We start from the raw sequence: 15,688 nt of genomic DNA, 5'->3' as shown, positions 1-15,688 counted from the left end.
GTGAAGAAAACATGCAATGGTGACCTATTGACCGAACCACTTGTTGTACACTACTGGCCATTAAAATTGCTACACCAAGAAGAAATACAGATGATAAACGGGTATTCATTGGACAAATATATTATACTAGAACTGACATGTGATTACATTCTCATGCAATTTGGATGCATAGATCCTGAGAAATCAGTACCCAGAACAACCACCTCTGGCCGTAATAATGGCCTTGATACACGTGGGCATTGAGTCAAACAGAGCTTGGATGGCATGTACAGGTACAGCTGCCTATGTAGCTTCAACACAGTACCACAGTTCATCAAGAGTAGTGACTGGCGTATTGTGAGGAGCCAGTTGCTCGGCCACCATTGACCAGACACTTTCACTTTCAATTGGTGAGAGATCTGGAGAATGTGCTGGCCAGGGCAGCAGTCGAACATTTTCTGTACCCAGAAAGGCCCGTACAGGACCTGCAACATGCGGTCGGGCATTATCCTGCTCAAATGTAGGGTTTCGCAGGGATCGAATGAACGGTAGAGCCACAGGTCGTAATACATCTGAAACGTAACATCCACTGTTCAAAGTGCCGTCAATGGGAACAAGAGGTGACCAAGACATGTAACCAGTGACACCCCATATCATCATGCTGGGTGATACACCAGTATGGCGATGACGAATACATGCATTCAATGTGAGTTCACTGCAATGTCACCAAACATGGATGCGACCATCATGATGCTGTAAACAGAACCTGGATTCATCCGAAAAAATGACGTTTTGATATTTGTGCACCCAGGTTCATCATTGCATACTCCATCCAGGCACTCCTGTCTGTGAAGCAGCATCAGGGGTAACCACAGCCATGCTCTCTGAGCTGACAGTCCATGCTGCTGCAAATGTCATCAAACTGTTCGTGCAGATGGTTGTCTTCTTGTGAAGGTCCCCATCTGTTGACTCAGGGATCAAGATGTGGCTGCACAATCCGTTACAGCCATGCAGATAAGATGCCTGTCATCTTGACTGCTAGTGATATGCGACCGTTCGGATCCAGCATGGCATTCTGTATTACCCTCCTGAACCCACCGATTCCATATTCTGCTAACAGTCATTGGATCTCGACCAACATAAGCAGCAATGTCACGATAAGATAAACCGCAATCACGATAGGCTACAATCCAATCTTTATCAAAGGCAGAAATGTGATGGTACGCTTTTCTCCTCCTTACACGAGGCATCACAACAACCTTTCGCCAGGCAATGCTGGTCAACTGCTGTTTGTGTATGAGAAATCGGTTGGAAACTTTCCTCATGTCAGCACACTGTAGGTGTCGCCACCCCATTACAGGAATCTCAGATGCATCTTGTTTATTTTTCCTGCTACTGACACTAGATCCTTTTGCAGTTTCTTAGCTAGATAAAGAAATGTAAATAAGTTGTGTGTCATCACTTACATCCATTAGTTTTGAAATGCCCCTGGGAGGTGCAAGACAACATACTCTCTTCTCAATTTATTTTATGGATGTGCATTCTCCTTGCAGAGGTATAGGTACATGTTACATCACTACATCAGCAACAATCAAGAATTTGATTTCATACTTATCTGATTTGTTGGCCATACAATGGGTGAAGCTGCATATTGTTTTGCTTGGCTGTAAATGTTAATGAGCGTTTGTTTCCTTCAAGGCAATAACAATGAAAGTTTGGCATACTACGCCCGGAAATCTTGAGCATATAAGACAGTCAATTGTGTGTCAATGTACACTCTGCCATGATCAGCCTGGCTGATAATTAAAACAATACCTGTAATGGAACAGTTCTGCAGTTTTTATGTGCTATGTAGACAAAACAGACTGAATGCATTGTGATAAAAGTGTATGTATTTCATCTAAGGTTGCAATATTCTGTGTTGTGTGTTGTATGTTTTGCTTATTACTTATTGCAGACTCCTTCACTGTTGTGGAGATCTTTTCACGGAAACAATGGTGACTGTGGTGCAAAACCAAATAAATTTGAATTTCATTATTAGTCTGTAAGAAGCCGCCATAGACTGTGAGTCCCTTATATCAAAATATTCAGAAAGTATTCCTGAATAACCTCTGAAAGTTTGTCAGCAGAGTTCTAGTTTACATATTAAATGCCATGTTCTTGTAAAAAAACATTAAAAAAGGTAAAACAATTTGAATAATAAATTAGCACATTTTGAAGAGACTGTTCCATCTTGCTATAAGACCAGGAGGAGGTTGGCTACTGTGCAGATAGTGGAAACACCAGCAACCAACAGAAGCACCAGTGGCAAACAAAAAGAGTGTGACCCAACAAACAATGAGAGAATATTCCACAGCCAGCACTTCACACCAGCTATTCTTGAAAAATTTCCACAAATCTGTTAAGTCTTTCAGTTACAATGTTCTAATCCCAATCATGGTACCACTACAAAGGAATGGTGGCACTTACCATTTACTAATATATATTGATGATGTTAATCTGTTCAACAAAATTTTAATGTAAAAATCTGTTTTAAAATCAGACCCACCAAAGGTACCATTCACAAAATAAATTAATTTAAATACTATAGCAGTATAAATGGAGGCAACATAAGTTAGCTTGTGTTGTACATTTTTACTGTGTGACTAAACTAAACAATAAACATAAATTTTAAAAAGAGAGACATATGTTACATTTCACATTTCAATTGGATTACCTCTTGCAGACTAATATTTGTATTAAAATATTTGCAGGTTCTAAGAGCAGCTGGAGTTGGGATTAAGTATGCCTCAGATGCAGCAGTATTGTTCACCTTCCTTAATAGTCGAAGCTACAGTCACCTTAAAAAAATGTTTGAAGCATATCATAGATTAACTGGGAAGACCATTCAAGAAAAAATACAAAATGAGTTTGTGACAGAATGTTTCCAACACGCCCTAGTGCTATACGGTAATTTAAGTTTTTTATTTACTTACTTTTAAATATTTTGTAACAACCATTTCTTTTAAAATACAAATTAACATATTCAGATACATTGATGGAACAGAGCAATATTTCTTGTTGTGTCCTCATGTTTTAACCAGCAGATTTCCTTCACAGAATGAGCAGCTGTGCGATAGATCAGCAATGGGTCTCTAATAATTACAATGACCCATTTCTCTCAATGGGAGACCATTGAGTTCATACTGTCACTACAGCATATTTGATTTTGTTATCTGAGCCACAATCCCACTTCTGTTTGCACCACTTCATCACTGTCAAAGTGAAGTCCTTGAAGGTGTTCTTCAAGTTTTGGAAACAGATGAAAACTGGATGGTGCGAAGTCAGGACTGTATGGAGCATGATCAGTGACAGTGAACCCAAGACATCAGAGTGCTGCAGATGTCACATCACTCATGTGTGGTCTCGCATTGTTATGCTGAAGGAGAGGATGCTCTATGTGTGGATGAACTCTTCTAATTCAAAATACGATTACTACATGCTGTTTCTCATACACCAACAATTGCATAGCACAAAATTACCAAATATGCAGCAACCATCGCAAAATCATGTTTTATTTATTCTCTTTTGCAAATCAATTTCTACTGATTAACAGCCATCATCATTAAACATAAAGTTGTTTGCTGCTTAAGACAGTATTACTACTCGGGGCACATATTGGTTGAAAGCACCAATGATGGCTGTTAATCAGTTGAAATCAATTTGCAAAAGTGAATAAATAAAACATGACTTTGCGACTGGTTGCTTGCTGCATATTTGATAATTTAATGGTTTACAGTCGCTCCACGACTTGGGAACCACATGGAGCCCACCATTCATAAATTGCATAGCACATCGCCGTGTGCCTCTAGCAGTAGAAGGCTGCAAATATGTAGACATGAAGAAGAAAGCTGTAGAATCTTAATAACTTTTCTTTTGTTTAAAACGCTTTAAGATTTTCACATTAAAAATTCAGAGGCATTACTTTTCAATGCGACACATACATCTTTCATCAGCCAACACATAACTCCAAAACATTCTGGGTCTCTCTCCTAAGAGTTTGCACAAGCATTTTCTCTTGTACTTCCACTGATATTTTAAATTTCCTTCTTGTAATGTGTAATTGGAGTAAGCCCAAACAAATACTGTCCATCACATATTTCATGCAATGCCCAGTGTCAACAGAAAGTGTCCATTTGTTTCCCATTACAAACAAAATTATTTTTAAAGTAAACTGTTACGTGTCCATTTAATAGATCAGTCCCGAATTAGTCAAGTGTGATACTAGGTTCAGAGATATGTACTAACAGGGACAGTAAAATACAAGAAACCTTTGTTCATTATGTCTTCATTGCCTGACTTCCCTGTCTCATGTGCTACCCTGGCCACTGCTGTGTGCTACCGCCATACAGTAGTGCTACCCAGTCACTGTTGAAGAACTCATTATTCTTTATGTTTTACTGTCTCTCTTAAAATGTATCATAGAAGTGAATATTCTTCTTCTTCTTCTTCAACGATCTTCCTCCATATTTCTCAGTTTTTTGCTGCTCTTTTCTACCCCCGGACTCCATACTGGTGAGATCCGCTATTATGTTATCAATCCATCTTCTTCTAGGTCTCCCTTTTTGCCTAGCTGAATGGATCACACCTTTCATTTTCTTTGGTATTCTATCCTCTGCCATTTTCTCCACATGTCCTAGCCATCCTATTCACTGTGATTTCACAAATTTTACTATGTCCCTAAATTGCATTAACACTTGTAATTTGGCATTGTAGTGTATTCTCCAGCCTTCTTCCTTCCTTATTGGGCCATAGATTTTGCACAGTATTTTCTGCTCAAAGTTTCTTAGTGTATTTTTATCATGTTCTGTCAATGACCCACACCTCTGACCCAAATGTGATGACTGGGTGGACTAGGGAGTTATATATTAGCAGTTATGTTTTACTTGTAACAAAGCTATTTCTGAAAAGTTGCATATTTTCAAAGTAAGCTCTGTTTCCTGCTTGTATTCTTTCCCTTAAAGACTTTCCAATACTGTTATCATTTGTTATTAGGACTCCCAAGTAGTTAAAAGAGTACACTCCTTTTAAGCATTTCCCATTGATGTTTAGGTCTTTGGGGTTCTTCTGGCATCAGATTGTGACATTACCATTTTTTTTTTTTTTTTTCGTTTTCATTTACTATGAGGCCAATTTTTAAGGCTTCTGTTCCCATTGCCTGGTATGTTTCTTGGAGTGTACTGATATTTCTTCCTACTACAGCAATGGCATCAGCGTATACACATATGTAGCTAGTTTTCATAAACATGGAGCATCTTTTGCTGTTTCTATTTTCTACACTATGCAGGACTATATTGAATAGAAAAGTGGAGAGACTATCACTTTGCTTCATGCTGTTATTAAAGTCAAAGCTTTCACTTGTTCTGCTAAGGACCTTTACTTTTCCTCTTGTCTCTGTCATTGTCATTCTGATTAGTCTTATTAGTTTAGCACATATACCAACTTCTTCCAGTACTCTGTAGAGTTCTTGCTGGTTTATGCTGTCAGAGGCTTGTCTGAAGTCAATGAATAGGAAATGCAGATCTATATCATATTCATAGAACTTTTCCATCATTTGTCTTATCAAAAAATTTAATCAGTTGTGCCTCTGTCTTGTCGACAGCCAAGCTGATATTTGCCTAGTATGTTTTCTGCGCACTTCTGTATCCTTTTGTTTAATATACTTGTGAAGGTATTATAATGTGTGCTTAGGAGTGTTATACCACAATGGCTTTCACATGCTGATCTGCCGCCCTTTCTTATAAAAGGGGGGTTATTATTCCAGTTTTCCAATAACACGGCATAGTTTCTGTTTCCCACATAACTGATATTAATGTCTGCAGTTCCTTTATAACAGCCTCACCAATTGCTTTTATTAATTTGGGGATTATGCTGTCTTCCCCATGGGCTTGATTGTTTTTTGATTTCTGCACAGCCTGGGAGTCCTCTTGTAGTGTTGGCTTTCTTGCCTCATTGGCATCATTGTCTACTTTCAGCTCCACTCTTTCTTCCTGTGCAGCTGTTTCTTCATCTTCCAGGCTGGTGCTTAATGTGCCTTTGAAATACTCTGGCCATCTTCCCACTATCTGTTCTTCCTCCCTTATCATTTTCCCATCTTTACTGAACATGCCATTATTTTTGGCTGCAATCTGTTCTTTATTTTGGCTGCAGTATGATAGAACTTTCTTATTTCACTCTGTCCCTTTAACTCTTCTAGTTCTTGAAATTTCTTCTTAGTCTATTCTCTTCTCGTTCTCTTGCCCAGTCTGTTAGCTCTTCTTAATTCCCTATATTGTTCCACATTATTTCTGTGTTTTCTCTCTGTAGCACTTTTGCTCTTGCCCTGTTCTTTTCCTCTACTGCTGACCTGCAATCTTCATCAAACCATTCCTGAATTCTTCTGTTCTTTCTTATGACTATTATTTCTTCTGCAGCATTTTTAATGGCTTTTTCAATCCTGCTTCACCTTTTGTCTACTCCCAATGCAGTCTCTTCATTTCTCAACTTCCTACTTAGTGTTGTTCAGTATTTTTTTTCACTTCATCATGGATTTTCAGTTTGTCAGTATTCCATTTCATCATCTTTCCCGTTCTGTTGCCATTCCTTAGTGACAGTTTCTCTCTCAAGACTGATTTTATCACAAAGTGGTCCAAGTCACAGATTGATCCTCTGAAGCTCCATACATCCATATCTGACATGGAGTGGCATGCAATCACTAAAATATGATCAATTTGATTGACTACTCCATTGACTGCAGACTTCGAAGTACCCAGATGGATTCTTTTTTGTGGGAAGCAGGTACTTTTAATAAAAGGGGACTGATGACCATAGCTGTTAAGTCCCATAGTGCTCAGACCCCATTTAATAAACTTATTATTTCTTGCTGCAAAATAGCATAGTAAGTCTCCATTCTTGTTGTTTTCCTCATGTAGTGAACATTTTCTAAAAACTCCATATGGATGTTCATTTGTCCCTATATTTGTATTAAAATTTCCTATTACTAGCATCAGGTCATGCATATAGGTACTGCCCAGCATACTTTTTCCAAGTCTTGATAGACCTTTTCTTTAATTATATGCTCTTTTTCCTCTGTTGGTCCATGTGCATTCACTATTGATACAATACTAAATTTCCCTCTCAATCTGAATCTGCACACCCTTTCATTTATGGGTTCACATTCTAATAGGATTTTCCTACCATCCGAAGTTGTTATTAATCTTGTTCCAAGTTGGTCTGATTTTTCTTCTGGTCCAATATATACCAATGAGTAGTTGGTTTATCTATCTGCCCATTTCCTTGCCATCTTATTTCCTGTAGCCCTACATCATCATATTGAAATTTTAAAATTTCATTGGCTATTTCTTTCATTTTTCCAGGCTGAGGCATTGTCGTCACATACCATGACGCTACAGGCCTCTGTTGAATTTCCGTAATATACTTTCTATGGGGTTATTAGCCCCATGCCCAGCCCCCAACCTGGAGGACCAGGATTTGTATTAGGTTTACTCCTCTAGGGAAGTTGGCTTCACTACACCTCTAGCGCCCTCCTTGCCCTATGTGGTGGGATACACTTCATCTGGCTCCTTACTCGAGACCAATCCAGCTTGGGTCACCCTGCTAATAGCTACACTATGGCCAGCACAGCTTTTGACTTCAACAAAGTATGCAAACTCTCTGCATGGCACTGAAGGTGTTGACTATAAGGTGATGTCCCCTGGGAGGGCAGCAGTGAATATTGCTATGTGATCAAAAGTATCCGGACATCCCCAAACACATACATTTTTCATATTAGGTGCATTGTGCTCCCACCTAATGCCAAGTACTCCATATCAGTGACCTCAGTAGCCATTAGACATCATGAGAGAGCAGAAAGGGGCTCTCTGCGGAACTCACAGACTTTGAACGTGGTCAGGTGATTGGGTGTCACTTGTATCATACATCTGTATGCAAGATTTCCACACTCCTAACCATCCCCATGTCCACTGTTTCTGATGTGATAATGAAGTGGAAATGTGAAGCAACATGTACAATACAAAAGCGTACAGGCCGACATCGTATCTTGACTGACAGAGGCCACTGACAGTTGAAGAGGGCTGTAATGTGTAATAGGCAGACATCTATCCAGACCATCACACTGGAATTCCAAACTGCATCAGGATCCACTGCAAGTACTATGACAGTTAGGCAGGAGGCGAGAAAACTTGGATTTCATGGTCGAGCGGCTGCTCATAAGCCACACATCATTCCGGTAAATGCCAAATGATGCCTCGCTTGGTGTAAGGAGCATAGACACTGGACAATTGAACAGTGGAAAAACTTTGTGTGGAGTGACAAATCATGGTAAATAATGTGGTGATCCGATGGCAGAGTGTGGGTATGGCGAATGCCCAGTGAACGTTACCTGCCATCGTGTGTAGTGCCAACAGTAAAATTCGGAGGCAGTGGTGTTATGGTGTGGTGTGGTGTGGTGTGGTGTGGTGTGGTGTGGTCATGTTTTCCATGGAGGGGGCTTGCACCCCTCAGTGTTTTGCATGGCACTATCACAGCACAGGCTTACATTGATGTTTTAAGCATCTTCTTGCTTCCCACTGTTGAAGAGCAATTCAGGGATGGTGATTGCATCTTTCAACATGATCAAACACCTGTTCATAATGCACGGCCTGTGGCGGAGTGGTTACACGACAATTACATCCCTGTAATGGACTGGTCTGCAAGGAGTCCTGACCTGAATCGTATATAACACTTTTGGGATGTTTTTGAACGCCGACTTCATGCCACGCCTCACCGACCAACATCGATACCTCTCGTCAGTGCAGCACTCTGTGAATAATGGGCTGCCATTCCCCAAGAAACCTTCCAGCATCTGATTGAATGTATGCCTGCGAGAGTGGAAGCTGTCGTCAAGGGTAAGGGTGGGTCAACATTATATTGAATTCCAGCATTACCGATGGAGGACGCCACGAACTTTTAAGTCATTTTCAGCCAGGTGTCCAGATACTCTTGATCACACAGTGTATTATTTTACAATCTTTAGTCAGAAGCATTTCTTCTACATCTACATCTACATCCATACTCCGCAAGCCACCTGACGGTGTGTGGCGGAGGGTACCTTCAGTACCTCTATCGGTTCTCCCTTCTATTCCAGTCTCGTATCGTTCGTGGAAAGAAGGATTGTCGGTATGCCTCTGTGTGGGCTCTAATCTCTCTGATTTTATCCTCATGGTCTCTTCGCGAGATATACGTAGGAGGGAGCAATATACTGCTTGACTCTTCGGTGAAGGTATGTTCTCGAAACTTTGACAAAAGCCCGTACCGAGCTACTGAGCGTCTCTCCTGCAGAGTCTTCCACTGTAGTTTATCTATCATCTCCGTAACGCTTTCGCGATTACTAAATGATCCTGTAACGAGGCGCGCTGCTCTCCGTTGGATCTTCTCTATGTCTTGTATCAACCCTATCTGGTACGGATCCCACACTGCTGAGCAGTATTCAAGCAGTGGGCGAACAAGCGTACTGTAACCTACTTCCTTTGTTTTCGGGTTGCATTTCCTTAGGATTCTTCCAATGAATCTCAGTCTGGCATCTGCTTTACCGACAATCAACATTATATGATCATTCCATTTTAAATCACTCCTAATGCGTACTCCCAGATAATTTATGGAATTAACTGCTTCCAGTTGCTGACCTGCTATTTTGTAGCTAAATGATAAAGGATCTATCTTTCTGTGTATTCGCAGCACATTACACTTGTCTACATTGAGATTCAGTTGCCATTCCCTGCACCATGCGTCAATTCGCTGCAGATCCTCCTGCATTTCAGTACAATTTTCCATTGTTACAACCTCTCGATACACCACAGCATCATCTGCAAAAAGCCTCAGTGAACTTCCGATGTCATCCACCAGGTCATTTATGTATATTGTGAATAGCAACGGTCCTATGACACTCCCCTGCGGCACACCTGAAATTACTCTTACTTCGGAAGACTTCTCTCCATTGAGAATAACATGCTGCGTCCTGTTATCTAGGAACTCCTCAATCCAATCACACAATTGGTCTGATAGTCCATATGCTCTTACTTTGTTCAATAAACGACTGTGGGGAACTGTATCGAACGCCTTGCGGAAGTCAAGAAACACGGCATCTACCTGTGAACCCGTGTCTATGGCCCTCTGAGTCTCGTGGACGAATAGCGCGAGCTGGGTTTCACATGACCGTCTTTTTCGAAACCCATGCTGATTCCTACAGAGTAGATTTCTAGTCTCCAGAAAAGTCATTATACTCGAACACAATACGTGTTCCAAAATTCTACAACTGATCGACGTTAGAGATATAGGTCTATAGTTCTGCACATCTGTTCGACGTCCCTTCTTGAAAACGGGGATGACCTGTGCCCTTTTCCAATCCTTTGGAACGCTACGCTCTTCTAGAGACCTACGGTACACCGCTGCAAGAAGGGGGGCAAGTTCCTTCGCGTACTCTGTGTAAAATTGAACTGGTATCCCATCAGGTCCAGAGGCCTTTCCTCTTTTGAGCGATTTTAATTGTTTCTCTATCCCTCTGTCGTCTATTTCGATATCCACCATTTTGTCATCTGTGCGACAATCTAGAGAAGGAACTACAGTGCACTATTGTCACTATTTATGTTAGCCCTCTTGACACCAACATTTCATATATAAACAGCCTTTCTTTCCGAGTACTTCCTGTCCAAACATACCTCAAAAGTGCCATTATAATCTATTTTGTTACCACATTTGTCAAGTTAGGTAGTAAGTTAGTTCCAAGTACCAGATATCACATTTACAATAAGCACTATGATGTGGAATATCAGCAGAACTCATGAAGATGTTCATTTCCATGGGTAAATCATTGAAGAGTTTTATACTTGTGTCATTATTCACTCCTTTCAGTACCAAAGTTGCTGTCACTACAAGGCAATATAGATCATTTTCCCTTCCCATATTATATTTGCTAATATTATCTCTATTACCTTCAAACAACAATGGATTGTTCAGAACAAATTTCATCAGTCAATAAACATACAGTGAGGCAATGATTAATATCTCAAATTGCTTCAGTAGATGCCTGCAAGACGTACGTGAGTGAAGCTACTTTCTTTTGTGCAATGAACCCTTTTTGCCCAAGTGAGAAGTTAAAGGAAGGACAATTACAGTGCAAGAGCGCATCAAAAGTGAGGGGCACAAGCTAGCATCAGCAAGGATGAAGAACAAAATTGGCTGTGCCATTTGATATGAACCATCTCAACATATGCCTAAAGCAATTTAAGGGAGTCACAGAAAACCTAAATATGGATTGCTAGACCATCGCCTTCCCAAATGCTAGCCCAGTGTTCTGATCACTAAGTGAGAAGTTACCCCAGAACATTACCCATGCGACATCAGTGGATGAGATGGTGCAAAACATGCTAACTTGGTTAATTTTTCTCCCCAAAGTTAGAATTTTTTTCTTATGACAAAAGTAGCTGAAACTGAACATTTCAGCAAGTCTTCTATATGGTTTTCCCAATTTGAACTGTCATCAATATACCAACTCACAAACCTGAATTTACTTTTTTTTTTCTTCTGTCTTTCTTGCTCACCCTCCCCCCCCCCCCCCCCCCCTTTTTTTAAGAGTATTTTGCCTCCCAGTAGCATCGCACACATTTTAGGTTGTCTACTGTGGATTGACACCACCTGAACCTGCACTGAAAGCAGCTAAGTAGATGTCTGGTCTAATGTCTATACCAGCTGCTTTAAGTATTCACTCCAGTGACTTTCCCACACAGTTTGTTACAGCGAAGGGGAAAGGTATCAAAACTGTCTTCCTCCAAGAGTTGGGAACTTTCCCTGTTTTGCTGTACTGGATTAAAGCATTCTAGGGGGAGTTGTTTTGATTTTATTTTCAAGTGTCACAGTATGCTGTAAAGTATTCTATTGTAATCAAGTGCAGTATCATAAGTCTCAGACAGTGCCAAATCCAGTTCCCACATGGAAAAGGAGCACTTACGTGACTCAGAGTTGTTGGATCAGAAGTCCATTCCACCCCTCTCCATTGTCGCACAGTAGCAGGAAAATCCTGGAACCTGGCTGGCGATGGCAGTTGTCAAAAGAAAATTTTTTGCCATCATGTGGGTGATGTCTCCAGAAGTTGTCTACAGATCCCCCTGCTTGAGCAACATTGTTATATGTGACCTTGGCTGAATTTACCAGAAATTCACCTGATGATTTTCCGTATTTATCTAGAGCAAATGGAGCAGTTGATAGAATCCAAGAACACTTGCCATGACCTTTTCCTGCTCTGCTTTATTATTAACAAGCATTAACCCTTGCTATCCAAAAAGTGGCAAGGTTTTTTCTGCTATTGGTCAGTACTGAAACTGTTGCAGAGCCACATGCTGGACCCAAATGGCCAAAATGCACTCATCATTCCACCAAGCACACACTGTGTTCTAAGATGACCTGAGAACTTTGTGATGGATAAGTCAGTGGTGAGGTGTATCATACTTTGGTGGTGGTGGTGGTGGTGGTTTATTATTAGCACTTCCTCTGATATTGACAGATATCTCAAGTGGAACAGCCAACAACGTCTCTCTGGGGTTTGGGTGTTAACACCATTCTACAGACCACCAAACTCACTGGGATTTACTGAATTGCATGTAGGCTTCATAGATTTCCCATGAGTGGATAGAGAAAATTTCCTGGATAAGCCTTATACCAAAGGCATACAGCAGGTTCAGAAGAGGTTTCATTTCAACACCCACTTACCCCGTTGGCATGTTGCACACTTTGAGGTCGAGTTGTTATAATACTGGTTTGCGCCATTCTCACAATATATGTGGTTAAGAGTTTGAGTGCCATGCCTGTAATATTATGTTTTCTTCAATGTTGGAAAGAATGCCATGCACGTAATATTAGAGGCACATCATCTTACTGATGACTGTCACACCCGTAATGTTATGGACATGCAGCCCTCACTAAGATGATGTACCAGTAATATTTCAGGCACAAAATTATTTCCAACATTGAAGACAATGTAATATTAAAGGCATGGCACTCAAAGTGTTAAGCAGAGATCCCTGCTCCCTGTGACACACAACATTCAACTGACACATTGAATGGTTGTCACTTAAAAAGCATCCCCAGAGCATATGGTTACAGAAAACTGGTGGTGCTCACCATTTCTCAGCTCAGAAAACTCTGATTCCCCTAACCAGTCCCAGCCAATGAAGGCTGAGCTCCCTAAGATTATCAGCATCAAGCAAGTTTGAATTTAGAAATAACCCAGCAGCATTTCCATCACAGTTGCATACCAATTTTTATTTCTCAGTGTATTTTGCTGTCAGTGATAGAATTCTCTCACCATGCTCTGAAGTGAAGTCATCCCTGTTACTTACCCTCCCTGCACTTCCTACATCAGTCACAGTGGCCTAACACTGGCCACCAAAAATTCACAGTCCCCAGACAACCAACCTTAAAGCAAAGTTTGTACCACTGCAATTGATCCTGCTGCAGAAGCTGTTGCAAATATCCTGTCCCCACATACTTCACCATCACCAATGAAAAGAAAAAAAATAGAAGGTAAAAATGACACATGATGCCATTCACACTATACAGGGTGATTCTGCTAAGCTGTTCACCTCAAACATTTCCAAAGCTGTTTAATATCTAAAAACTATTTGGAACTATTTGAGGTGAACAGCTAAGCTGTACATCGGTTTTCACACTGATCAGTTATTAGAAAATCCTCCCTAGATGACATGCAGGCTCTTGCCATGTCTACAGTGCCTGACAAAATAAGTGAAGCACTCAGAAGACATGGTCTAATATCACTGTAACTTTGCACACCGTTACTGAGTATGGAAATGATTAGAGCTGCAATTCTCTGCACAGACAGAATGGCCACCAGATTGCATAAGTGTTGTTCATGTTTAGTGTTGTTACCAAGCCTGGTAGAGTACATAAGAGGTATGAACAGTGTCAGATGAGTGTTCAATGTCAAGTCAGCAAGATTCCTCATACTTGTGTGAGCGTGTGTTATCAGCATCTGACATAATTTGAATAGTCTCTCTTTATGGGTCTCCATTTGGTTGGCTGGGTGAATTGTGCAATACCCACATTCATCAAGCATTCAGTTGTAACAGTGGCCTGATGTCAGTCTGCACGGGCACATGAAAGCAGGCATACTCATCGTCAAGTTTCTGATTGACCAAGTCTGACCACCACAAGAGATGATCACTGTATTCTGCCTCGAGCAAATCATAACCCCTTCACATCTGTGCTTGTCATCTTAGAGCAAGTAATTGACTCCATTCTGTGTCATCCTACACCATTGGTTTGAGACTAGCTGTATCTGGGTAGGGAATTACCATCTCGTGCATGGGCTGCCCTTAACACCACAACAGAAACAGGTGGTGTGATGCCCTGACTGGGAAACATGGACTTTTAAGGAATGGCATTGCATTGTGTTCAGAGATCAGTTGTTCTGCATTACTTCAGTTGACTGTTTCCAGTGACTATGGTGATGACCTGGGGAATGGAACAGTGGTATTACTCTTGGTACCATTGCATGGCAATGGTACGTCATGTATATCCTGCATCCTCAGGTGTTGCCTCTTGTCTGACAGTATCATGGCATTATTTTTCAAAAGATCAATGCTCATCCACACATGGTACGTGCCTCTATGAACTGTCTGCATGCTAATGTGGTACTCTATGGCCAGCAAGATCACCAGACCTGTCCTCGATTGAACGGGTGTGGCTCCAGCTCGTACATCAACTCCATCCCAGTGCCAGTATATCAACAACTAGTTGTAACAGTTGGGGGACAGCTTGCTTCAGGAGAGTATACAGAGGCTTTATGATACCTTTCCCAAATTAATCAGTGCATGCATCCAGGCTGGGGTAGGTTCAAGTCATACTGACAAGTGGGCTCATATTGCCAATTTCTTTGTCAATTTTGTAATCAGTGCAGTAACATCACATGCCCTCTCAACCTGTGAAGTTTTGTTTCATTTCATTTCCTCTTACCTTTCTGGGCACTTCACTGATTTTGGCAAGCAGTTTATATTAATTAAAGAATTATCAGTTACAATTTAACTGTAACAAAAGGAATTATAATAATTTCTGCTGCTAGTATCATAGAAATCAAAGAGATGAATTCGACCATGTTTTATTCTCCAAAATCCAACATGTAAGTTCAAAGAAATTAAAGCATTCAGAACTTAGGATTTCCCTCTTTTTGGATAGAATGTTTCACCAGTACTTACCTTTCAGTGGGGAAACATTAAGTTCTGCAGAATGACACTTATAAAAGTACACACACTACCTAGCTTTTGGAACTAATAGTTCCTTCTTCGGGAATGAAAGAGGGGTAGGTTGGTAAATGTTAACAAGCAAGGGCAGGCCACTCCCAGTATGAGAGAGACCCACCAGTCATGAGGATGAGGGGAGAAGTGTTGGCGAGAGAGAAATGCCAAAGGTGATACATTGGTAAGCAGTGTATCATACCAGTTTAAAGATGTATTGTGGGGAAAGAAATCAGTACTACAGTTAAGAACTAGGTGGATTATTAGATGAGAAAGATGGGAAGGAGGAGCATGAAGATAAAAAAGTAAAAGTAAAAGTAAAAAAGATAATGATGAGACAAAGATAACAATTTGGGAAAGTCATATGGTACGAGTAGGATATTGTAGTG

General features: G+C 40.7%; 1 protein-coding gene across 1 annotated transcript in view; it reads left to right on the top strand.

The window, feature by feature from the left end:
• Positions 1-3,117, top strand: part of LOC126183325 (annexin A1-like) — a 67,454-nt gene extending 64,337 nt beyond the window's left edge. Inside the window, exons 5-6 of the mRNA XM_049925187.1 lie at positions 2,733-2,887; positions 3,009-3,117. Coding sequence (XP_049781144.1) covers positions 2,733-2,887; positions 3,009-3,117 — 264 coding nt within the window. The remainder of the gene's footprint in view (positions 1-2,732; positions 2,888-3,008) is intronic.
• The last annotated feature ends 12,571 nt before the right edge of the window (positions 3,118-15,688 follow it).

The sequence above is a fragment of the Schistocerca cancellata genome, chromosome 4, assembly GCF_023864275.1.
Source record: "Schistocerca cancellata isolate TAMUIC-IGC-003103 chromosome 4, iqSchCanc2.1, whole genome shotgun sequence".
In the NCBI taxonomy this organism is placed as follows: domain Eukaryota; kingdom Metazoa; phylum Arthropoda; class Insecta; order Orthoptera; family Acrididae; genus Schistocerca; species Schistocerca cancellata.
This window is presented reverse-complemented; position numbering and strand designations above follow the sequence as displayed.